General features: G+C 48.0%; 1 protein-coding gene across 1 annotated transcript in view; it reads right to left on the bottom strand.

Moving 5' to 3' along the window:
- Positions 1 to 26,451, bottom strand: part of Fam174b (family with sequence similarity 174 member B) — a 36,318-nt gene extending 9,867 nt beyond the window's left edge. The window contains exons 1-2 of the mRNA XM_045146102.1: positions 26,296 to 26,451; positions 25,885 to 26,198 (exon numbers count right to left, since the gene is read on the bottom strand). Coding sequence (XP_045002037.1) covers positions 25,885 to 26,198; positions 26,296 to 26,451 — 470 coding nt within the window. The remainder of the gene's footprint in view (positions 1 to 25,884; positions 26,199 to 26,295) is intronic.
- Between the last annotated feature and the right edge of the window lie 257 nt (positions 26,452 to 26,708).

Here is a 26,708-nt window from a genome sequence, read left to right as displayed (position 1 = left end):
CTGTTATAATATATAATAAAATAAAATATTTTTTAATTTAGTCTTACAAAAAAAAAGTTTGCTGGGCGTGGTGGCGCACGCCTTTAATCCCAGCACTCGGGAGGCAGAGGTAGGAGAATCACGGTGAGTTCAAGGCCACCCTGAGACTACAGAGTTAATTCCAGGTCAGCCTGGACCAGAGTGAGACCCTACCTCGAAAAACCAAAAAAAAAAAAAAAAAAGTTTAACCATAAAGTAACACATGCTCTAGGCTCTTGCCTATGCTGAGAACTTGTGAAAATGAGTCAACAGTTTCTGTCACAAGGCATTTAGGGAGAATCATTATAATACTACATTGTGACCTTTGGGATGGCAGAGGATCATTGTGGGCCACAGGAAAAAGACTGACACAAGCCACTAACATAAAACATCCTGTATGAGGAATGCAATGTTTTTGTTTTTGTATTTGCTTTTGTTTTTCGAGGTAGGGCTTCACTCTAGCCTAGGTTGACGTGGAATTCACTATGTGGTCTCAGGCTGGCCTCGAACTCACAGCAATTCTCCTACCTCTCTTTCCCTGGGAACAAAGGTGGGCACCACCACACCTGGCCCAGGAACGCAATTTCGACGTGATGGCTGGTGGTAAACTTTGTATGATACTCCTTGAGAAAAACACTCTTCTTATGACCACTGATGGTCTTCACAATTAAACCTCTGTGACCTCAGACCTTATCCCTGTTGCTTTGCCGTCTTTACTGTTTTCACCTTTTTCCTTTTTTTTTATTTTTTATTTTATTTTTTATTTTTTATTTATTTATTTTTTTTTTTTTTTTTGGTTTTTTGAGGTAGGGTCTCACTCCAGGCTGATCTAGAATTCACTATGGAGTCTTAGGGTGGCCTTGAACTCACAGCAATCCCCCTACCTCTGCCTCCAGACCACTGGGATTACAGGCGTGCGCCACCACACCCAGCTGTTTTCTCCTTTTTGAGAGCATTGGATGGTGTCTGTAAGAAAGCAACCAACCCAAGACATCCTAAGTAGGACGCTGAAGAGTCCTGTTCCCTACGCTTTCTTCACACAGACCAAAAACTATTCCTGAGGAGACCATGTGTCACAGAAGCAGGCAGATCCCTTTGTCCCCTGCCTGGCGAGTGTGGGTAAGTTTGCACAATGAAGAGAAGCAGAACTTCACTTTCAATAAACCTGGAAGCTGTGAACATACAAGGTTGTGACTAAAAATGTCTTGGCAACAACAACATGTGTTTGGCGCACCTAGTATGAATCACCAAAAATACGATTTAACGAAGCGTCATTTTAGTCACATAGCAAATTTAATGCCGTATCTTTGGCATAAAGCAAACTATACAACCTATAGCATTTGCTCCTCAAGGTCTTTTAGGTTGTTTTCTAGCTATTCCCTCAGGATTCATGCATTCCTTATAGAGGCAGTGGGAAGGCTCATAAAGTTCACAAGTTACACGAACTCACAGAGTTACAAGCCTCATAAGAGCCAGGCATGGTGTAGCATGCCTCCAACCCCAGCGCTGGGGAGGCTGTGGTAGGAGGATTACAGTGAGATTGAGACGAGCCTGGGGCTAAAGAGTGAGTTCCAGATCAGCCTGGGCTAGACAGAGACCCTGCTTAGAAAAAAAAGAAAAAGAAAAAAAGAAAGAAAACTCACAAGGTCCTTCTCCAAGACTGTATAAGGACTACATCATCCCTGGTGGTAGGGGTCTCTTTCACCTGCAAGCTGCGGGGAACTCAGGGATCCAGCTCTCAAGGGTCTTCACGCATGCTGCGGTGGGCTTTGCCATGATGCAACTGCCTCCAAGTCACCCATGCTCCTCTACGCAACCTCGATAAACATATAGGCTCACCAAACTAGATTTACAGAGAAGCATTTCTTTGCTTGTTTTTGGTGCCCTGACTGGAATGAACAGACATTTGTTCATGACTTCCCAGAATAAGCCATGCGACAGGGCAGACAAGAAAGGTAAGACCGCGGAAAAGGAAGAACCCAGCAATAAAACGTGGTGGTCTCGGGGCTCCTTACAGAACAACTTCTCCTTCCTGTCGTCCTCACAGGTGCCCACACAGGCACAGATGGGAATCTACTGGACTCCAAATACACGGTGAAGAGCCAAGCCTGATGGTAAGATGCTAAACCAAAGGGTCTCGCCTGGATGCCAGAGGTTTGTGGTCTGGGTTTACAAGCCCAGAAGCTTGTAGCTCTAGCCCCTGAGAGCTAAGGCTAATGGCTCCAGGCTTTGTAAGAACGACAGGCTTACAGCTATAGCTGCTCAGGTGAGAACAAGCTCTGGGATTTCAAAGCCAGAGGCTCACGGCCCTGATAAGTAGAGGGCTATTGCTCCAGGCCAGAGACTTAGAGCTGTAGGTACTGAAGTCAGAGACTTGGCTCTGAGTTCTGATAGCCAGCAGCCCAGAACCCACCAGCTCGGCGTCAGGACCTCTGGCTTTCAATCCTTGACAGCGCTTGAGGCTTGCAGTCTTCAGCTCATCAGAACCGCTCACCTTCAGAAGTTTCGGCCCCACAGTTCTGCCCCCTGCCTCTCGCCACCCCTTCAGCTGCCTTGCGGCTGCTGCTACTGTTTGGGTCTGGGGCTTGAGCCCCAGGGCTCTCCTCCTCTTTGTGCACTCAGCTCATCCCACTCTAGCCATGATAAATATAAGTTTGGGGGCTGGGGAAATGTCTCAGTGATTAAAGGTGCTTGCTTGCAAAGGCTGCCAACCAAGTTCAACTCCCCAGCACCCACGTAAAGCCAGATGCAAAATGTAGCACATGTAGCTGGCATCCCTTTGCAGTGACAAGAGATCCTAGGGCATGTGCATGTACACACACACACACACACACACACACACGTGTAAACAGATAAAATATTAAAAAGGGCACGTGAGTAAAGTATCAGAACTAATGCTGCAACAAGGTGTGTGTTGGGTTGCGGTAAATAAGCACGTAGGAGAGAAGTCGGCCGGATGATCCTAACAGTGGAAAACAATCTGTCTATATAGCTTGTGCGTGGACTGTAATTCTACCAGCCTAAGGACCTAGTTTGAATCCCCAGTACCCATGTAAGCCAGATGCAGAAGGTGGCACATGTGTCTAGAGTTCATGTGCAGTGACTAGAGGCCCTGACACACATTCTCTTTCTTTCTCTCCCTCTCTTTTTCTCTCTCTCAAATAAATAAAAATATTAAAAGGTGCTTATGATAAAGATATTTGCAGGGCACCTTCCCGCACAGGTAGTGCCGAGGGAAGGACCAGGCCTGCTGGTTCCTCCCTAGGGGTTGAGGGGATGATGAGCGTCTGAAGACTCAGAAACCTCTCCTGGCCACCGGAGAAAAACCACACTGAGTCGGGAGTCTTTTCAATGCAGGAATAACTCGCTTTATTACTCTGAGCAGTTGCCTATATCATGTTGGGGACGAAGGCGGGGATTTTAGGATGGGGGAAGAGGTAAGGGCCAATAGTAAACTGTAACTATTGAAATGGTAATTACAATTGCCACGAAGTAGCAGGCCAGAAGCCATTAGGCGTCTTGCTGAGTCCTAGCTGGCCAGGGACAGGTCCCCAAACTTCAGCTAGTCCCAGGAAGTTCCACTAGGCCTCACGCCTGGGCCTTTCAGGGCCCAACAGATATTAACATTCTTTTTATTTGTTTTTCAAAGCACAGTCTTACTCTAGCCCAGGCTGATCTGGAACTCCCTCTGTAGCCCCTGCTGACCTCTAATGGCAACCCTCCTACCTCAGCCACCAGCGTGCTGGGACAAGAGGTGTACAACAGATTTAACAACGCTTAACTCCTAGCCAAACACTCTTAGGGAAGGCTGCATCCTGTCGGTCTCAACCTCACCAATGACCCTGACTGTGTTTTGGAAACAGGCTTTGCCCAGAAGCTGAACTGCTAACCTTGCAAACACTGTTGACCCCACATTCACTCCATCAACAGATTCTTCTCTCTCCACCTTCCAAGCCCTTTTAAAAGGAGTAAAATACAACTTTGCTCTCTGCCCTAAGTGATGTATAATCCTTTACCAATTCCTCCCCATGATGAATGAGGGAAATTCAAGATCAGAAATGGCTGCATCTGTAGATTGCTTTTGGTAATATAGCTACTTTCATAATATTAATTCTGCCACTCCAAGAACATGGGTAAGTCTATCATCTAATATCCTCTTTGGTTTTATTTTATTTTTTAGTGACTTCACATTTTCGTTATAGAGGATTTTCACTTTTTTTGCTATTTTGTTTTTCAAGGTAGGATCTCACTCTAGCCCAGGCTGACCAGGCATTCACTACATAGTCTCAGGCTGGCCTCAAACTCACAGCAGTCCTCCTACCTCAGCCTCCCAAATCGTGGGATTGAAGGCGTGCGCCACCACATCTGGCAATTTTCACATTTTTGGTTAGGTTTATTCCTAGATATTCAATTTTTTGCAGCTACTGTCAATGAAATGTTTTTTTATTTTTTTTCTCTGCAATTTCATTATTGTTATATGTGGAAGCTACTGAGTTATGTGTATTGATTTTGTGTCCTGCAACTTTACTGAAAGTTTATATTAGATCTAGGTGTATTAATGTATACTATATAGGATCTTTAAGGTATCAAATCATGTCATCTGCAAATAGGAATAATATGACATCTTCCTTCCCTATTTTTATTCCTTTTATGTCTTCCTATTCTAGCACATTTATTGAATAAAGGTGGCAAGAAAGGGCATCCCTCTCTCATTCCTGATTTTAGAGAAAATGTCTCAGTTTTTCTCCACTTAGCATTGATTACTGTGTACACTCACCATCAAAACTCCAATGATGTTCCTCACTGAACTAAAAAAGCAATCCAAGAATTCATATGGAATCACAAAATACCACAAATATCCAAAGCAATCCTTGGGAGAAAGAACACGAGTGGAGGTCTCACAGTACCTGATCTCAAATTATACCACAAAGCAACAATGATAAAGTCAGCCTAAACTAAAACACAGAAACCAGTGGAACAGAAATAAACCCACATTGTTTTAGTTACCTAATCTTGGACAAACAAGCCAAAAAAGCATTCAGTAAAAAAAAAAACGGCAGCCTACACAATAAATGGTGCTGGCAAAAAGTAGACATCCACCTGCAAAAGAATGAAATTTGACCCCTATCGTTCCCCCTATACAAGTATATATTTAAGGTGGATCAATGACTTTAATCTAAAACCTTACGTGCTGAAACTGCCAGAGGAAAAAAATAAGAAACACTTTGATATATTGGCATAAGCAAGAACTTTCTGAACAGGATTTCAGTTGCACAGGAAATAGCCCCAAGAATTAACATCTGGGACTACATGAAATCAAAAAGTTTCTATACCAGAAAGTTGGAAATGAGCTGCAAAGCCTCCACCTTCTTGGCTAACTGGCATATTGCTGAAAAGTGCTATGCAGGTTGCTGAGTGAAAAAATTCATCACCAGGATTACCCAACTGCTGAAAAACCCTGTGTGCTACAAACCTGACTAGCCAGCCAACAGGTGACCATGGATGCAATGGTGGCATGACTGTTATGGTGGTAACCAAACAGCGCTCTGGCTGGAGCTGAGATCCACTAAGAGAACACATGACATGTCTGGTGCTGAAAACCTGGTTAAAAGCCTACAAAGGCCAGAGACCTTAATGGGGAATCCACAGCTGCTGATTGACTAAATGGATATGCTGTGCCCATCAAACTGCCCTCTAAATATTTAGATTGTTTATTGCTTTAGATTAATGCTGCTCTCACTTTTGGTCACAGAAGATTCTTTTGGCAAATAATGGTGACTTCCAGGGAAACTCAAAACTCATCAAAGTACTGAAAATAAGTGAAGGTTAAATGCTCAGTGCTAAAGCAGATATCTTTACCAAATCCCCCAAGACTCAGGGGACATTCCCAAAAAGGAGGTAGAAATAATGTAAGAGGCAGAGGAAGAAGAGAAGAACTTTGGGACACTATCATCTGGACACAAAGCAACAGCTACGCTATGACCTCATAGCAACTGTCAACATCTCCACAAGACCTCTACATAACTGAGCTCATCCACATTTTGATGTGGATGATGGAGAAGGGTTAAAAAAAAAAAGATATCAAAATAGAAGAGGGTCTAGTTGAAAAGGAGGAGTTCAGTGAAGGGAGATGGGTGAGGAAAGGGCACAAAAGAAGAGATTGGGAGGGCTTGTGTTCATGTATAGGCATGGCCAAGAACAAAGAAACCATCAGCAAAGCAAGCTAACAGCCAACAGAATGGGAGAGAATTTTCACCAGCTTTGTCAGACAGGGGCTAAGAACCAGGACATATGAAGAATGGCAAAAATTAAATCTCAAAAAACAAACTGAACACCAAATATCAAATGGGCTAACAAAATGAGCAGTTCACAAAAGAAACAAATTGGGCTGGGAAGATAGCTTAGCAGTTTAGATACTTGCCTGTGAAGTTTAAGGACCCAGATTCAATTCCCCAGTACTCACTTAAGCCAGATGCACAAGGTAGTGGATGTATCTGGAATTTCTTTGCAGTGACTGGAGGCCCTGGCATGCCTACTCATTCATTTTCTTTCTCTCTCTTTCCCTCTCTCTCTCTCTCTCTCTCTCTCTCTCTCTCTCTCTCTCTCTCTCTCTCTCTCTCTCTCTCTCTCTCTCTCCCCCTCTCCCTCCCTCCCTCTCTCTCTTTCTCCCCCCTCCTTTCTCTCTCTCCTTTCTCTGTCTCTTTTAAATAAATGAAATATTTACCAAAAAAGAGAGAGAGAGAGAGAGAGAAAAGCAAATGACTAAGAAGTATTCATTAAAAGTGTTCAACATCCCAAGCAACATCCCTAGCCATTTCGGAAATGCAAACTAAAAACAGCCTACCTGACAGAGGGCAGATTGAGGAAGGAGGGAGGGAGAGAGACCAAATCCTAAAACTGCTACACCAGCCCTCTTTGAATACCTCAAAGCTACTCTCTGTTTGCCTAGAGCTGATCCAGGCCAGGTTTTCTGTCACACACAACCTAGAGTTCTGACTGCAAGGAGCCTTAAAAGAAGGCACAGCATGAAGCTGAACCACCACTATAATAATAGATACCACCTTCAAAGGTTTTAACATTTTAATAATAAGCCTTCCACATATCAGTATAATTTTCCCATTTGCTAAAACCCCCTTTTAAAGCCAAGGACATTCCCCTGTGTAAAAACAGCCTAAAACTATACTGAGTGCCACCTGTAGAGGTTTTGCAGAAGACAAACACCTAGGTGTCTCTTCCTCCCAGGACTGTGACAAAACAAACACCGTGAGCCAAGAAGATCAGAGCTCATCTAAGTTTCTTCAGGTACCTGCCAGAAAGTGCCCAGGCATTGGATTCACAGCCCAGTGTGAAGAGGGTGGGTCGGGCAGCCAAGGAAGAGAGCAGCCCAAGAAAGCTGCCAAGCACAGCTCTTCTAGAGAATGGACTGGTGTTGCTGGGTCATCCTCAACTGCATGACAGCGTAGTCCCCCCGCCCCCGGGGTTACAGTTTTTCTCCTCTGGAATCCTATTAACCGAGTGGCCTCAAGTTTCATCCCCACCTATCTACTCCACGGGGCCTTGAGCTTTCCCATTTCTCCTGAGGTCCTCCCAAGCCACCCCAACCAGGGATCAGCCCAGCAGCTACTCACTCCTGCACCATCCAGTGAGACGAAGGGAATGGCAGCCACCCCCATGGAAGCCCTTTAGTTGGAAGAATCACACATCATCTCAACACAGCCAGCTGCCAGTGTGGCAGGTAGGCTCCCCTGTGGAGCTACTGAAATCGAGTGTAGGAGACACTGAGGGGCCTGCCCCAGTAAGTGGCTCTCAAATCCTGAACTCTGCACACTCCAGCAGAGGGCAGGAAGCATACCTCAGCCCCGGAGCGCGAGTGGAGGCATGCAATGATTATCGCCCAGGCAACCTCAAGTTTCTCAGATTGCCAGACAGGTCTCACTATAACTAAAAAATTTTTTTAATTTAAAAAAATACTTTAAAAAGGCTGGAGAGATGCCTTAGCAGTTAGGGTGCTTGCTGCTTGCCCACAAAGCCCCAAGAATTCCTGTTCAAATCTCCAGATCCCACGTAGCCAGACACAGTGTCACAAGCATGCAATGCTGCACACGCACACAACGGTGCTCATGTGTCTGGAGTTCATTCACAGTGGCTGAGGCCCTGGCCCATTCTCCCTCTCTCCCTCTCCTTCCCTTTCCCTCTCTCTCTCTTTCCCTCCCTCCTTCTTTCTCTCTCAAAATAAAAAAGTAAAAAGAAGTTTGTGTCCATCTTATGACAACATCAAGCTATCTAAATTGACCTCACCTACAAGTTTAATAAAATACACTACAATGCTAATGGATGCTTATGGGTATATCTATATGTGTGTACACTTGTTCGTATGTGTGGATATACATGTGGAGGCTCATTCTCACATATACTGTCCACCACCTTTGAGGCAGTGTCTTTCATTGGCCTGGAGTGGACTAGCTGGCCAGCAAACCTAAGGGGTCTGCCCGCCTCCATCCATCTAAACTGGGATTGCAAGTATATACCAACATGCCCGGTCTTCTTACATGGGCACTAGGGATCAAACTCAGATCCCCATGCTTATGCAGCAAGCACTCTGACCCTTAAGCTATCTCTCCAGCCCTACTAACAGGTTTTTGGTTGTTTGTTTCTTTCTTTTTGTTTTTTGTTTCTTCAAGGTAGCATCTCACTCTAGACCAGGCTTGCCTCAAACTTACAGGGATTCTCCTACCTCTGCCTCCCAAGTGCTGGGATTAAAGATGTGCACAAGGGATGGAGAGATGGTATAGCAATTAAGGCACTGCCCAGGTTCTATTCCCCAGTACCAACATAAGCCAGAGGCACAAGGTGGCACATGTGTCTGGAGTTCATTTCCAGTGGCTATAGGCACTGATGTGTCCATTCTCTTTCTCTCCTTTGCTCTTTTAAATAAATAAATTTTTTTAAAAAAAGAGGCACAAAGGAGAAAATATAAATTTTTTAAAAAAAGGTACACATCACCATACCCAGATTCTAACAGGTTTTGTTGGGAATCTAGACAAACTGACTCCAGTGGTGGTTCACACTTATAATCCCAGCCCTCAGACGCTAAGACAGTAGGATCACAAGGTCAGGGCTGGCCTGGGCTACAAGGGAGACTCTGTCTCAAAAGAAACAAAGCAAAACAAACCATTGGGATGGGGTAAGCAGCAAGTAGCCCTTCTGAAAAGGAGGAGTAATGAAGAAAACTCCCTTGAGATAGCAGAACCACGATTACAGAGCTAAGCAATGCTGCCATACCAGCAAGCAGCCTGGGTAATGGACTAGAAAGTGCAGAAACAGACCCACCACATCCTAGAATCTAATATCTAATAAAGGTAACATTAAAAACAAGAGGAAATAAGTTACTCATCCAACATCTTGCTGAAAACCAGTCATATTTCATACTTTAAATCATAATAAATTAAGTGGGCCAAACTTAAATGTTGAAAATATAAAAAGGATGATAAATTCAAACATACAAAAAACTATAACTCAGGACAAATGACAAATATTAACAATTTATATTAGAAACTAACCTCCTTAATGGACAGGAGAACCTACAAATCAATAAAAAAAAAAAAAAAGACCAATCACTTAACTGAAACTTACCAAAGGATATAAAAACAGGTAGTTCATGCACAGTGAAGAAATGCAAATAGCTGGAGGCTAGAGAGGTGGCTCAGCAGTTAAGGTACTTGCTTGCAAAGCCTAATGACCTGGGTTTGATTCATGAGTACACATGTAAAGCCAGATGCACAAAGTGGTGTATGCACCTGAAATTCATTTGCAGCAGCTAGAGGCCCTAGCACATCCATTCCCTCTCCCTGTCTCTCTGCTTGAAAATTAATAAGTAATTTTTTTAAAAAACCTGAAAATGTCTTCACAGTCTATACTATGAAGAAATGCCCAATCTCAGCCAGGTATGGTGGCTCACGCCTTTAATCCCAGCACTCGAGAGGCAGAGTTAGGAGGATCACTGTGAATTCGAGGCCACCCTGAGACTACATAGTGAATTCCACATCAGCCTGGGCTAGAATGAGACCCTACCTCAAAAAAAACAAAAATAAAAAGAGAGAAAAGAAAAAAGAAATGCCCAATCTCACATTCAACAACAGAAACGCAAGTTGAATCTTCACAGAGATTCCATCTTCCACCCATGACATCAGCAAAGACCAGAATGTTTAAAGCAATACTGTCCACATGGATGCGGAGAAACAGGTTTGTCATTCACGTTCAGGGGAAGTGCAACTGTTGCAACAAATGCAGAGACCAGCTTGGCTACGTCCATCTCTTACAAAAGTGAAGGCCCTTTTGAAGAAGCTGTCTTACTGCTGTGGAGGATGGGGCAGGAAGATTGCAAGAGCCACAAGGTGGATGAAAACACCATGGGCACAGTTCCCCCCCACCACCACAGACAGAAGCCCTAATTACCCCCCACTGAACATCAGTAATCCTACTGAGGGAAGCCCTCAGGGAAATGGGGATGGCCGAGGGGACATACTACAACCCTATGTTAAAAAATTAATTAATTAATATAAAAACAAAAAAAATTCAAATTAAAAAAAAGAATTTATCCAAAACATATGTTCCCTCTTATGTAGTATGATATACACGTGCCTGTTGACAGACTGATGAAACAAATCACGATACATCCACATAATGAGCACCAAGCCATCACATGATCCAATGAAGTAGCTTTGTCTTCACTGACAAGAACTATCTCCCAGATTCACAAGATGTTCATTTACACAAAGGCAAGAAGTACAGTGTATGTGCATAAGATACCTACCTGCAAAAAAATGTGGACCACCCATCTAACATATATTAATGTACCACTTGTGAAAATAATATCAAATGGAATTTCTATAAAAATATACAAATACAGGCTGGATAAATGGTTTAGCGGTTAAGCGCTTGCCTATGAAGCCTAAGGACCTGGGTTCGAGGCTTGATTACCCAGGACCCACGTTAGCCAGATGCACAAGGGGGCGCACGCGTCTGGAGTTCCTTTGCAGTGGCTGGAGGCCCTGGCATTCCCATATTCTCTCTCTCTCACTCTCGCTCTCTCTCTCTGTGTCACTCACAAATAAATAAATAAAAATAAACAAAAAAATTAAGAAAAAAGAAATATACAAATACATACGATTTATGTCTCCATGACAGACCCAAAGATGAATCACAACCTATCAAAGCAGAACTCCAGAGGCTACAGAGAACTCAACACTAAATCAGACTGTCAGCAGGCCTGTCATGGCTCAGGGACATTGCAGAAGAAGGGGCAGAAAGACTGTAAGAGCCGCAGAGTAGGTAGGAATACCCTGAGGCATGATTCCCTCACTACCCCACGAGGGCTGGCTAAGGCCTTCATGACCCCACAGTGAATACCATAACCCCACTGAGGAAGGCCTCCAGGGAAACAGGAGTGGGAATAAGGGGATAAAAGAGTATAACCTGTTATAATCTATAAAATAAAATTTAAAACAAAAGATTTATGTCTCAGAGCTAAAACCATAAAACTCATAGGAGAAAACAGAAAACATAGCCTAAACCTTTATAGCCTTAGATTAAACAACGGCTTTTAAGTAGGACATCAGAGGCTATAAAGCAAAAAAAGAAAAATAGATGAATTGGACTTCATCCAAATTAAAAAAGGATGGCTCAGTGGCTAAAGGTGCTTGCTTTCAAAGCCTGCCAGCCTGTGTTCAACTCCCTATCCATACACATAAAACCCTGGTGCACCCATATAAAAATAAATAAATAAATGATACACACATTTATTTTAGAAAGTGAAAAAGTAGCCTACAGAATGGGAGAAAACACTGCAAACTGCACACCCAATAAAGCTGCTTGTATTTCCAGTAGCCATGGGTTAACGAACAATAATATCAGTGTCCCACGAGGGCTACCTCCCAGTGAGTAGTTGGTGAAGGAAACCCTGGAGGTCCCCAAAACATTGCCGTGGCTCTTGGCTGCCCACAAGAACCAGACCCCATGGCTGAAGACAGCTTGGTGGCAGGAGCTACGTAGAGATCAAGCTGGATGCGAGCTGGAAGCTTCCTCTCCGCTGGCTAGCTGTCATGGTGTCAAAACATGCTATGCAGGCCGCAGACAGAGAATGGTCATCACCACCACCACCCAGAGGAGAATCCTGCATTCTACAACCCTGACCTACCCAGGCAAGACGCGTCTTCTGGTGCAATGGAGGCATCACTGTCATGGAGGTAACCAACCACTGTCTGCTTGGACTTGAGCCCCACTCCACAAGAGGGAATTCATTCCTGGTCAATTCAACCAGGTCAGTAGCCTATGGATGAAGAGACCATAGGCCCTAGTGATCAAGAGGAAGAGAAAGGACCACTTACACGGGGCCCATGACAGCAGTCTTGCTTTGTGCCCTTGGCTGCAATTCAGCTATGGCTTGGCAATAATTTTGTCTTCTGTCCTTGCCCTGGAAACGCAGCATCAAAGTGAACGTTAAGGTTAAAAAAGCAAAGTCAAGAGCCACAGGGTGGGAAGGGATATCCTGAGAGAGAGAAAAAACAAGTCACATAGAGAATGGGCACACCAGGTCCTCCAGCCACTGCAGACAAACTCCAAGCGTATGCACCACCATGTGCATCTGGCTGTATGTAGATACTGGGGGGCTCGAACCTGGGTCCTTTGGTTTTGCCAGCAAGAGCCTTAACTACTAAGCCATCTCTCCAGCCCTCCAGTAAATGGACCAGGCTGCCCCTCCCAAAGCCCACACAGGGTTGCCCATGGCCTACTCCATGTGGCTTTGCCCCCTGACCTGGCAGCTTCAGAGCCCAAACCAGCAACTCAGCATTCCCCCACCTCTGCTGCCTCATGGCCCAGCCCACAGAGGCCCTGCTGCCGCTCAAGGACAGCACCCCACGGCAACCAGCACGAGAGCCCCGGGGCCCAGCAGGGGCGTCCAGGGTTCCGAGGATTCAGGCTTGAATCTTTTCTGACCTCTGAGCTCCGCCTCCCTCGGAAAACCAGTCACACTTGAAAAATGGTAGAAATGACCCCAGAGCCCCTTTCCATCCCTGGCTGTGCTGCTTTCATAAAGAAGAGGCACCTGCGGGCCCCATGGGACCCCCACGTTTGCTGGGGCCACCAAGGACCCTCCCCCAGGTCTCCGCCCTGTGCAGCATTTGCCCTCTAGGGCAGTCTTATGAGCCAGACAGAGTCCCCAGGAGGCCATGAGCGTGTCCCTCCCACAAGCATGTCCCTGCAGTACCACAGGACCTCCAGCAGCTCAACTCGGCCCCGGCTCCACCCGAGCCTCGCCCTGGCGAGTGCTGAGAGTTTTCTGGGACACCTGGTCCACACCCTAACCTAGGGCTGCCCCTCCCCCACACACACGCTGAAGCTCCTCCCCGCCCCTGTCCCCACACTGAGCAAGCCCAGCTCCTCCAAGTTCATATGCTCCAGTGCCCGGTAGATAGCGTGAACCCGTGAAGTGGAAGTGCACAGCTAAACCTGAGAACCAACACAATGCTCAGTGGTGGCCAGCCCTGCCTTCAAGTCAAAGACTCAAGCAGACGGCCATGCCTGGCCTAAAAAGTGAGCGAGCAGCCAGGCGTGGTGGCGCACGCCTCTAATCCCAGCACTCGGGAGGCAGAGGTAGGAGGCTCGCCGTGAGTTCGAGGCCACCCTGAGACTACATAGTGAATTCCAGGTCAGCCTGGGCTAGAGTGAGACCCTACCTCGGGAAGGAAAAAGAAAAAGCGAGTGAGCGGCAGCGGCCCAGCCCCTGCCTCTTCCTGCGCCTGCACTGCCAGGAGCCCCCTCTACTGCGGGGAGACTCCCGGCTCCCGCGTGCCCTAAGCTGTCTTAGTTTTCGAAATCAGTGTGCAGAACCAGGAAAGCATGTCTGTGAGTCAGAACTTCCAGCTCACCAGTCCTCTCTCTGACTCAGGTTCTAGGCCACGGTTTATATTGATAATTCAGCTAAAAACCCACGAACCCAGACAGATGGGATGATAAGCATTCAACCAGGGTCATTCTTATCTCTTCCCTGGAAGTCAGTCAGCCAGGAGCAACAGGCAGCCTCACCAGTGTGTACAGCACCCAGCTGCTCCCCATCTCCACCCCTGAGGACTGGCAAAGCGATACCGCTGCAGAACTGGCATTCTGGACGCTGCGCTTGTGCTTCTTACAGAATTATACACTGTGGACCAGAGAGCCCCCAACAATCTCAACTACAGGCCTAGGGTTTCTCACCTTCATCTGCACCCCACTTGTCACCCCTCCCTAAAACCCAAGGGACAGACAGCTTCCGTTCTCCAGGACAAAGGCAGCACGCCCCCGGTTCAGCCTGTTCCGGGAGCCACACTCGACGCCAGCTGCAGCTAATGTCCCCAGCCTGTTCCTCCACTCGCCAGGTGTGTTTGCAGAGGGCTGGATCCTCTGTTTGTACAGTGGGCGCCACATGGGGCAAACAAGGCTCAAGGCAAAGAAAACAGGCTCCAAAGGCAGCTCCTTGGCTGAGCAACAGTGACCAAGAGAGACCCGGACCTGGAAGCTATAGGGTCACTGTGCTTTGGGACACGCATCATTCCTGGCCCTTTTCATTATCCACGTGGTCCTGAGCACGGAGAAGGGAGGCCTGGCACAACCAGTGCCCACCACCCACAACTTCCAGAACCACCACTTCTCAGCCAGAGGAGCCCAAGGAGTTCAAAACCAGGCACCCAGCCTCGCGCCTGCTTGCACACACAAGTTCCACCTGAGCTGCACCGAGTCTGTTTGCACACGCATAGGCCGTAGGCTGGAAATGACCAACACACGTATCCTGTTTGGTTTGATCTGCACACTGATTCTGCAAAGTAAGACAGATGAGAACACTTAAAAGTTGGGAGTCTTGGAGCTGGGGGGGTGGTTCAGTGAATAAAGCACTTGCCAAATAAGCATGAGGACCTGAGTTCGAATCCCCCATCCTGGTAGTACCTGCCTATAATCTACATGTGGAGACAGACAGTGTTCAGGGCATGCTGGCTAGCTAGAGTAGCTGAATTGGCGAGCTCCAGCGAGAGACCCTGTCTCAGTAAGTAAGGTAGAAAGCAACAGAGGAAGACTCTCAGTGTCAACCTCTGGCCTCCACGTACACCTGAATGCGAAAGCGTACACACACCTGAATACAACACATGCAAACCACACACATATGAACATGCATACAACACACATATGCATACCAACACATACACATGTCAAAGAAAAAGGTTGGGAGTCTTTGCGTAAAGTTCTAGAGCCCATCATTTCTCAGTCGACAGGGATTGTCCAGGATCTGTGATTACAGCCCAGGAAGGGACAGGGGCTGCTGCTCACCTTGGCGTCATCCTTGTCCTCTTCTCCCTGCCGGACCCCCCTTCTCTGTGCCCTCCTCTCCCATTCCTACCAACATTTGCTTCCTTCTCCTCTTCACTACACAGACCTCCAGTCCTGCAACCGTTTCTTTCAATACTCTCCTCATGCCCCAATGGCAGCCGGGCCACTATTTATCACTCACTCACTCAGCAAGCAGGCATGAAGGCCTTAGGTCTGTCCACACACAGACCTTAGACTACTGCATCCCACATCCAAATCCTCCATTTGCTCCTTCCAACAAACCAAAACCTCTGCTGGAATTGGTGGGAAGAATGAGTCAGGCCCCTCCCCCATCCCACCCCACCCAGCTGTGTGGTTTTGAGCAAGACACTTCCTCCCTCCGTGCCTTGGTCTGTTCATCTGTAAAATGGTGCCCCAACAGAGTGCCCCCTCACAGGTGGCAGGAAACATAAAATGTTCTGCATGGAGCCTAGACCACGGTGGCAAGTGCTTAGTAAATATTAGCTGCTCTTATCACTAACACTGCGGTGTTGTCGTCCAAGAGCTGTGCCTATCCAGCCCCTCCTCCTCCCCTCTCTGCAATGCCTTCCTGGGCAGCTCTGTCCCCAGCTGATGACACTGTAGCTGTCCTTTCTCAGTCTATTAAGGGTGCTTTTAATTCATGGCATCTCTAATAAATTGGCATGGCTTCCTTCCTGCCGGGCGGTATCCCTCTGAGGTGCTCTGTGTCCAGCAGTGCCCTGTGTCCACAGGAGCTCATGAAACGCATGGAAGAACATTCCATCTCCAGGATGTTGGGAAGACCAGATGACAGGACCAAAATTCTTCCTGGAGCCTGCTGAGCGCACAAACTCTCAGGTTTATATCCTGCACACTCACTGGTGAGCTAACAAACCCTCCCAATGGTGAGCCTCTCCTTCCTCAACCATACAATGAAGTTGGTGGAGGAAGGTCAGCAGAGCCCTGAATGCAAATGAAGAAAGCCCCACGCCTGAGAGGTCACAGGTCCCAAAGCCTGCCGGGGCTGGAAGAGCCCTGCCTGAGCCCTGAGTCACAGACCCTCCCCTAAGCCACAGCTGCCAAGCTGAACACTTCTTCCTCCACTCCAGAAAAATAAACGTGGAGCCCAGATCCCTGGAACACTGCCCCCAGATTAAACAGAGGTTTTCTTTTTCTTTAGTGAAACCTTAAGAACATGATTCTGAAGGTGTGTTCCTCCCAAAGTCTTAAAACAAAAGCACCCCCTCCCTCACACACACAACTCAGGAAGCCTCCTTTGCTCCAGCCCCAGGGAGGCTTCCCTCTGAAGCCCCTCCCAGGCTCACCTCCACTTAGCCCTAGGGGTGCCTGGTGTCTCATGTGCAAAGACCCCCAAATGCAAAAGTATGTGCTCATGGGAGTCCACAGTAAAGCCGTATAAGCCAGAGGGCTCAGGGTTAAATTAAAGAGGGATTTTTTTCCCCTTCCTTTTCAATTTGATAGAATGAATCAGTGGCAGGTGCCAAGGCCTCACGGGCCCATTCATAAAGGCAGTGACAAGGTGCCTCCTTTATTGGGAGAACTGAGGAATCAAGGGGGCTCACCAGGGACAAATATTATCAATTTCATTTCAAAGAGGCTCAAAGGTACCTGCACCTGTCTGATTATTTTGTCCATATGGCTACACGATGCAGAAGTCAGACCAAAAAGCTATAAAAGATACCTGCTTTCAGAACTGTATTTCTAGATAACAGGACACTTGGCTGCTTAAACAGGAGCTTAGTTGATGCAATCCTATTCTACGAGGCTGACACCTTACCGCTCAGCCGCCGCGACCTTATTCTAAACATCCCAACAGCTCTTGGGAGCACAGACCCTGATTAATGGTTGGATTCACAAAACTGCTCACATTGGTCAGCTAGCTGATAAGGACACCAGGAGTCTGAGCATGTGCATGCTCCTACCTGGGTGATCCATTTCCTTGTTTTGCTTTTGTTGTTATTGTTGTTGCCCCAGGCTGGCCTAGAACTCATGGCAATCCTCCTGCCTCCTAAGTGCTGGAATTGTAAATATGATATAAACATGCTAGGAGGTTCTTTCGGTACATTGCAGGATGTTTTGGAATCCTAACCTCCACCCGTTAGATATTAATAGTAACCTTCCCCAACCCCAGCCCCCCCTTATGAGACAAATCAAAAGCTCTCCACACATGATGAATATTACCACCCCAGGTTATTTAAAAAAAAAATCAGGCCAGTGAGATGGCTTAGCAGTTAAGGTGTTTGCCTACAAAGACTAGGTATCCCGGGTCGATTCCCCAGGACCCATGTAAGCCAGCTTCACAAGGGGATGAATGTGTCTGGAATTCGTTTGCAGTGGCTGGAGGCCCTGGTGCACCCATTCTCTTTCTCTCTATCTGCCTCTCCCCCTCCCCCCCTCTCTCTTAAAGAAATAAATAAAATAAAATTTTAAAATGGAGAGAACTTATTCTTTCCATATGTCATGATGTTTTAGAAATTGGATGTTTTTAATCTGGATTTCATGTGTGTCTCAGATTTAACTTATTTCCTGTGCTTACATAAAATTTAACATGAAAAAAAGACAATATATCCCACTTATATTTTATTCTCCCTCAACTCAAAGCCTTGGTCAACAATTAGAAATTATCCACTTTGGTAAACAAGTCTCATGTTCTTTGTCACAACCATGAAAAGGGTCTGAACTTTCTTTCCATAGCTTTACCTAGAGCTCTAACTTATGACCCCACCACAGGGGCTGCGGGTGGGGCTCAGTGGTGGGGCACTGACTTGACATGCAGGAGGCCCATCACCACAGAAAATTAAAGGAAGGAAGGTTTGAAAAAGGACAAACTTAGGGCTGGAGAGATGGCTTAGCGGTTAAGCGCTTGCCTGTGAAGCCTAAGGACCCAGCAGTTGGAGGCTCGGTTCCCCAGGTCCCATGTTAGCCAGATGAACAAGGGGGCGCACTCGTCTGGAGTTCATTTGCAGTGGCTGGAAGCCCTGGCACGCCCATATTCTCCCTCCCTCCCTCTCTCTCTCTCTCTCTCTCTCTGTCACTCTCAAATAAATAACTAAAAACAACAACATAAAAAGGACAAACTTAAATAATAATATTGTTAAACTATTAAGAAATAACTAGAAACATTAAAATGGCAACTTTCCCTTAACACTAAAAGTGTTGATTTTATGTTCTCTTTTTTTATTTATTGACAAGTTTGATACATGCATTAAAAGTATTTTTATCATAACCCATGTCACCTTCTCTTGATCTTCTCCTCCTAACCCTCCCATTGAACCCCTTCTTTTTCTCAATTACTCCCTCTTCTACCATGATATCCCTCCCTCCCCCTCCCTCTCTCCACCTCCCTCTCTCTCTCTCTCTCTCTCTCTCCTTGTGTGTGGGCATGGCCCACCAAGTTTAATTAGCTTTGCCTACATGGGCATATTTTTTCTTTTAAGTTTTAGTGTTGGGGTCTCTTGTTGCTACAAATGAATACCAGACACTGTGCCACTTTTTGAGTCTGGCTTTACCTGAATGGCTGGAGAATCGAGCCTGAGCCAGCAGGCTTCTCAAGCAAGTGCCATTCGCCACTGAGCTTCTCCTCAGACCCTATGTTCTCTTTCAAATAACTTTTCTTCCTACTGTAAATATATAAATGTGGACAGATAGATAGGTAGATCGATCGATCAGTCAGAAAACTTGGGACATGCAGCATAAGCAGAAACTGAGCTCCTTTTCAAAGCCTAGATAGGGAAACTCCACCTCTGACTTACCACCACCTCCAGGACATGGTGGAACTCACTTTCCACTGTATCAAGCAACATCAGATCATCCAAAATTCAACTTCCCAATCCCTGGGGAAGCCCCAAAACTAATCATTTCAGAAAAAGATTTCACAGAGATTTTAAAATAAGAAGGGGCTGGGCACGCGGCCAAAGGAGACGTGAGAGAAACGGCGCCTGAACTATGCTACTGGGAGGCCAGCCAAGCCGGGGAGGCAAGGTTGTGCTCTGGAGGTGGTGAAGTGTCCTCGGCTTGCTGCCAAGGTCTTCATAAGATACCAAAGCTCAAAGAGGAAAGTGTTTTAAGGGAACCCCTGGGGCAAAAGGTCCTGATAACAGTAGTCTCTGGTATGTGTATCATCACTGAATCCATGCAAAGCTACAAGATGTCTCCCAGCAGCAGAAAAGCAGGGAGAAAATCAGTTTTCTACCCTTAACACCGTCTTCTTTTGATCCCCTGCCAGTCTCAAAGGATGAAGTCAACTGATCCAGGGAGTGTCTGTGCGCCACATGGAAGTGACCGCCAGAGGGCGCTCTGGCTCCAAACTACCTTTCCTGATTTGGCCTCGGGTCTATAAAGTTTTGCCTTTATAATGAAACACACAGAAAAGATGGAAATGATTCTGCAACTAATGGATTCGGGTTGGTTAAGAATCATGGCAAGGGGATGTGAGGGCGATCTGGCGGCGACATCTGTCACCCCACTGATTACCGTGGTTGATTCGACTAATCTGGCTGACTAGGCGGGTGACCCCTTCCTCCCTCACCACTCCAAGTGCGTCCCTCTCGATGCTGCGCGCTAGGAGAAAGAGGACCAGTCTTCAAGAAGCATGGTGAGAGACTGGGGAATGTAACCTAGTCAGTAGAGTGCCTAGCTAGCATGCATGAGGCCTTGCATTCAATCCCTACTAAGAAAAGAAAAAAAAAAAAACTGCTTGGTAATGATCGTCTATAATCCCAGCACTCAGGAGACAGGCAAGAGAATCAGAAATTCAAGGTCCTGCTCAGCTTTACGGCTAGTTCTAGGTGAGTGTGGACTATATGCAACCCTGTCTCAAAAACAAATCAATCAGGAGGCAGAGGTAGGAGGATCACCGTGAATTCGAGGCCACCCTGAGACTACATAGTGAATTCCAGGTCAGCCTGGGCTAGAGTGAGACCCTGAAGAAAAAAAAAAAATCAATGGGGCTAGAGAGATGGCCTAGTGGTTAAGATGACTGTAAACCTAACTGCCTAGGTTTGAATTCCCAGTATCCACATAAAGCCAGAAGCAAAGGTGGTGCACTCATCTGATGCATCTGGAGTTCATTTGCAGTAGCCAGAGACCCTTCAAATGCCTATTCAAATCCACTCATATTCTTTCTTTCTCTCTCTCCTTCCCCTTGCAAATAGTAATAAATAAATTGGGAAAAAACCAGGAGGAGAAGGGATAGCTCATGAATGATAAAGGAATTAATCAATGTGTAGACATTTGTACTTTTGTGAAATGAGCTCACATTGCCATGCAGTCTTGTAACCTGCTAACCTGCTGCACTAAGCTATATACAGCCAGCATTATGTTGATGTCATTATTTTTAACAGCTGTTAAGGGTTACAAGTGATTATTTAACCAGTGTCAATGGGTAGTTTATGTGTGTGTGTGTGTGTGTGTGTGTGTGTGTGTGTGTGTTTTGCTTAGCACTGCTTAGACATGCTATGAACCAGCTGACATCAAACTCATGATCCTCCTGCCTCAGCCTCCCCAGTATTGGGATTAAAAGCATGCACCACCGCCCCCCCCCCAAGCTCTATGCAAGTTATTGAAGTCCTTGCACTATGAAACAGAACTGGTCTGCATATCCTGACACATGCATGCATTTTGGCTTCCTTGTCTAATCATTAACATCAAAAGCAAGTGCTAGCAGTGAAAGACATGCGTACATCAACAATGGAGTTGCCTGGTGCAAGGTTTCTGTATTTTTCCTTGGATCCATATTTTTCCTCTTGTCTGGCAAGTTGATTCCTTCAAAAAAAAAAATGGACAGAGTGGAACTGCCACCTTAAAGCAACACTATGCTCCCTAAGACAAGGAACTGACAAGACGCAGATCCCCATCGCACAGGTATCTCACATCCACCATACATCAAGTCAGAGGATACTTGGAGACTCATCAGCAATATGAAATACTTGGGAGTTGAACATTCTTGTGCTAAAAATATCTGTATGAAATGCCAGCCTGTTCCCGGAACAATACTAGGTGTGAGAGAGACACCAAAGATTAAGGCCAGCCCTGCCCTTGGGAGCCCTCAGCCTGGAAAGGCAGAGGGGCATGAAACTTAAAACTGAGTGTGTTTAGAAGCTCAGAGGGCCCTGGCCCATGATGCAAACACAGGGGAGCCAACCACAATCAGCTGTCCAGGTTATATTGGTGTCAGACAAGGGTCAGCACAGAATGCCTGCCGTGCTCAGGCCCTTTCTCTGGTTCCAAGTCACCAGGAAGTGAGCAGCTTGGCTCCACACCCACTCTGTCCCTGCCATGACACCCTTCTGCTTTGCCAAATGCTGACAGCTGTGGGGACAAGTGACCACAGACTGAAGCCTCTGGAACCGTGAGCCAGTATCAATCTTTCATCTTCTATTTCCCTCTGGAATTTGGTCACAGGTGAATAAAAATCGGCAGAGGATTTTTTTCTCCTTTTACCTGAGTCTGCGGTATATGTTTCACATGGCACCAAAGTCTTCATAAAGACATGAAGACCTGGAACCAGGCTGTAGTGGCTTACGACCTGTAAGCCCAGCACTTGGGAAGTTGAGGCAGGATTGCTATGAGCTTGAGGTCAAATTGGGTTCAACCAAAGAAATAAAGGACTGAAGACATGGTTAAGCCTGAATGGCGTTATGCTAAGCTGTGAATATGAGTGTGTGTGTGTGTGTGTGTGTGTGTGTGTGTGTTACTGGGGAAAGAACTCAGAGCCTCATATGCTAGGCAAATACTCTACCGCATGACACCCTCAGCCCTAATTTCAATAATATATTTTATTCCACATATCAAAATACTATAATTTTTAAAAATTAATATGAAAATCACTAATGACACATGTGACTGTTGTGCTAAGTCTTTGAAATCACGTGTGCATTTAGTACTTATAGCACCTCTCTGTTCAGAGTCGTATTCCCAGTCCTCTATGTTTTTTTTTTCTTTTGGGGCAGGGTAGTAGTTTATACCCCAGGCTAGCCTTGATCTCTTGATGTGCCCTCGGCCTTCAAAATGCTAGGATTGTAGGCATGGCACCACCATGTCTGGCTGTATTTCCAGCTTTCAATAGCCATAGATGGCAAGAGGGCTACCAAGATGAACAGTTAAGGAGAAACAGGGGCCACACTGGATTAGAAAAGTCAATCCTCCTCCTAAACACAAGACCACATAATGCCTGTGGAGAACCTCCGGAATCCAGCAGGACTGGGAACAGTGGGGTACAGGACAGAGCTGAGACCAGGACTCGGAAACGACACAGGGACTGCAGAGACAGCCCAGTGGGCAAAATGCTCAGTGCCCAAGTGTGAGGACCTGAGTTCAGATCCCCAGAACCCCAGAAAAGCTGGGCAAGGTGCCAAGTGCCTGTCATCCCAGCACTGGGGGGGGTGGGCACATGGAATCTCTGGGGCCTGCTGGCTAGCTAGTCCAGCCCAATCACTGAGCTCTAGCCTTATCTCAACGAATAAAATGAAGAATGATTGAGGAAGACACCTGATGTCAACCTCTGGCCTCCACATGCATACCCGGCTGTGTACACAAGTGTGCCTCCCCACACACACAAGCACACATACATACTCACAGCATACTCAAAAAAAAAAAAAAAAAAAAAGGAACCGAAGGTGGCAGAACTACACTCATGAAAAGCCACCCTTGCCCACAGGCCCAGGAGTTTTTATACAGGAAGGACTGGGAAGGTTGAGGAAGGAAGAGACCAGCATTCCAGCAGAAGAGGACGGAGGGAGCAGAGGGGACAAGCAGCATCCTTGACCTAAAGAGCATTACCATGGAGACAAAGGAGGGACATGACTGAGGGCAAAGTGGTAGCAGGTGAGCCACGTCATTAGAGGAAGGTGGTGTGAGCAGAAGCGAGATGGTCTCCGGGTCACTGGACAGTTGCATGGGCAGGACTCGGTGCCTGCAAGCTGAGGGGATAAAACGCAAGCAGGTCAGGAGGACACCTGGCCCACAGCCCGGCTGCTGGGGGAGCCTGATGACCAGAGGAACACGGGGAACGAGCGGCAAAAGCCACAGAACAGACACCAAGTGGCAGAGCCAAGATGTGGGTCCTGCCCTGGTCACACAGATTTGCAGGGCGTTCTAGAACCCACAGGTGCTTGTTCCGTGCTCTGGGAGGAGCTTCCTTGTCTGGAACCCAGCACTTGGAGCCTGGGTACCATCAAGGCCCTTCCCCGCTGCAAAAGGCTACAGATCCTGTGCAGATCAGAATACAGACTGGCCGCTCTCTGCCTAGAGACTCGACAAACACCCTTGCTAGGAAAAGGAGGCAGACCATGCCCAAGAGCCCTTTCTCCTTTAAAGTCACTGTCTTCCTTCCATATGACACAGAGCCCAGCCAAGGACCCTCCCTTCCAGGCGTGAGTGCACGGCTCCCACTCAAACTCAAAGCCCCATCCTCTCACATCTGGCCACATGCTGCCTTGTCTTCTCCTCTACCCCTGGGTAATGAAGAGCAGACTGGCAAAATAGTTCAAATGCCTTCTGTTAAAAGTACACAGCCTTGTGGGTTCAGCCTATTTTGAGCTAAATGCTTCCAACCTCCAGGCTCAGAGCTGCATTGGGCGTTAGTTGACTTGAACGGAACATTGAGGAAGCTGGCAAATAACAACCGTGCTTCTGCCACATGCCAGGGCCCCATCAGGCATAGTGATACCAGAACCCAATGAGCATCCTGCCCGCTGGGGCTCTTGGCTGAGTACAAGAACCAGACCATCCCCGCCGCCAAGTAGCAAAGCAGAATAATGGTTCTACTGAAGAATCCACAAGGTCAGGGCTGGGCGGCCCCAAACGGAGAGCAGTGGCCCCATGCGTTTCTCCAGAATAACTACTACTCAGCGGCCCACAAGAAGTCTGGGAGGGGAGGAAACAGAAATCCCACCAGGGGTAGGAAAGCACCAGCCAATGTAAGAAAAGGGGCAAGAAATGAGAGACATAGGGACTGGAGAGATGGCTCTACCGTTAAGGGCATCTGTCTGCAAAGTCTGATAGCCCAGGTTCAATTCTCCAGTACCCACATGAAGCCAGCTGCACAAAATGGCACATGTCTCTGGAGTTCATTTGCACTGGCAAGAGACCCTGACATGCCCAATCTCATTCTCTCTCTCCTTCCAACTCTCTCTGCTTGCAAATGAATGATAAAATATTTTTTGAGAGAAAAAGAGGAAGGGAAGGGAAGGGAAAGAAAGGGAAGGGAAGAGACACAGCTCAGAAGGTCTGGTTGATGGTTACAAGTTGGTCTAGGGATAGGGCCCCAAATGCCACACACACACAGCAGAAGCTCCAGGTCTACATTGTGGCTACCGAAATTTATCAGCAGAGGAGTGAGGGTAGTGGTTAAGGGTGGTGAGCCAAGTCACATAATGGCGGGGGAATGTGGGACCATAGTCCCCTTCTCGGTTCTCAGACCACTGCATTTCATCACAGGACCCAGGAAGAAAAACACTTGACCTCAATGCCACACAGAACTAAGAGCAAATGTCAATACATAACTCCCAACCCTGCCCTTCCCAGGTCTGGTTTCTGCTTCTGCTCTGCAAATGCTCCCCAGAGGAGCAAGCCCTTGGCCCAGAACTTTCAGCAGCTATGAGACACAGAAGCACAGTGTGGGGCGGAGGGCAGAGATCAACTAACACTCGCACCTCCGGGCGTCCAGGCTGGCCAGCCCAGGGAACAGGACGTGTTCAGCTCATTTCCTACAAAACCAGTTTCCCCCACATTCTAGGGATATGTCCAGCTGGCCTCTTCTGTAGGACTGCACCTCACTACATCGGGGACCTTCCTAATCCCCCAGACACTTTCGCCTTGACCTTGAACAACCTACAGAAGCTTCACTGAGATCCCCCTCCGTGAATGTGGAGCTGGAACAGCTTGGCTAGCCAAGGGATCTGACAGAGAACTCGTAATGGAAAGTCACTGAGGCCACCAAAGGTCACCAAGCCTCCCGAAGCCCATTCCCAACCCCAGGAAAAAAGCAAGTGTCGCGTGTGTGCGTGTGTGTGTGTGTGTGTGTGTGTGTGTGCGCGCGCGCGCGTATGTAGTTCACACACGCTTCTGTAAGAGAAAAGGGGAAAAGCAGATGGACATAGGAGAGCTGCAGGTGGGAGAGAGGAGAAGAGTGACCAAAGTTTATTTGGATAAGCCATTTCTTCCCTCTGTAAATGTTTTCCTTATCTCCGCTTTGAGCATGAAAAATAAATCCCTGTCGCAATTCCGAGCACTGCGGTCAGCTTTGGAAGCATGAGCAGCCAATCGTTGAGGCAATGGCATTCAGCATTCACCGCACACTGGACATCCTTAACGGCGGGTGCTAAAATGTGTGGCCCCCCCCCAAAAAAAAAAAAAAGAACGAAGTGAACAGAAGAACGCAGCCCACTCTGCCGAGGGGGCCCCCGCGGGCGGGACGCCCGGGGATGCGGCTGCACCTGTGCGCGGGCGCGGCGGGGCGGGGCGCGCGGGAGCGGCGGAGAGACGCACCTGAAGACGCGCAGCAGCAGGCAGGCGACGAGCAGCGCGCTGAAGGCGCACGCCACGATCACGGCCGCCTTCAGGGTGGGCAGGTCTCGGAGCAGCGTGGAGATGCGGGTCACCAGGGCGTCGCCGCTGCTGTTGGAGGCGCCTCGGCCGCCGGCGGGCTGGGTACCGTTGCCGGGCCCCGGGCCGGGAGGCGGCGGCGGCGGCGGCGGCGGCTGGAGCCCGGCTGGGGCCGGGGCGGAGGCCGGGGCGGGCTGGGCTCTGCTGGCGCGGGCGGCGGGCGCGGCCAGGAGCGCGAGCAGCAGCAGCAGCAGCAGCGGCGGCGGCGGCGGGGGCGGCGGGGGCGGCGGGGGCGGCGGGGCCGCGGCGCGCATGGTGCGGACGGCGGCTGCGAGGCCTGCAGCCCGGGCTCGCGCGCCCCGGCGGCTGCGCGGCGCTGGGCAGGAAGCTGCGGAGCCCGGAAGAGCCCGCGCCGCTGCCCCCGCCGCCGCCGCCGCCGCCGCCACCAACAGCAACACGTTGCACCGACTCATTAGCCGGGCTGCGGCCCCGCGTGGGCGGGGCAGGCATCGCCCGGGTCCCCGGCGGCGCTCCGCCCCTCCCCCTCGGCCTCGGGGGTGGGGGAGGGTCCCGCACTCGGGACACGGAGACCCCCGTGGAGAAGCCATCGGTGTCACGTTGTTTCCTTGGCAGGCTCGGCGCTGGGCATTTCACGCGTTTTATTGATGTCGTTCAACACTGCAGTCCTCCCCCGTATGGAAACAGGTATTCTATTGCCTTCATTTCCCAGCAACCCAGATTGTGTCAGACTGGACATCAAAGACTGT

This window comes from Jaculus jaculus, chromosome 3 (assembly GCF_020740685.1).
Source record: "Jaculus jaculus isolate mJacJac1 chromosome 3, mJacJac1.mat.Y.cur, whole genome shotgun sequence".
Taxonomy (NCBI): Eukaryota; Metazoa; Chordata; class Mammalia; order Rodentia; family Dipodidae; genus Jaculus; species Jaculus jaculus.
This window is presented reverse-complemented; position numbering and strand designations above follow the sequence as displayed.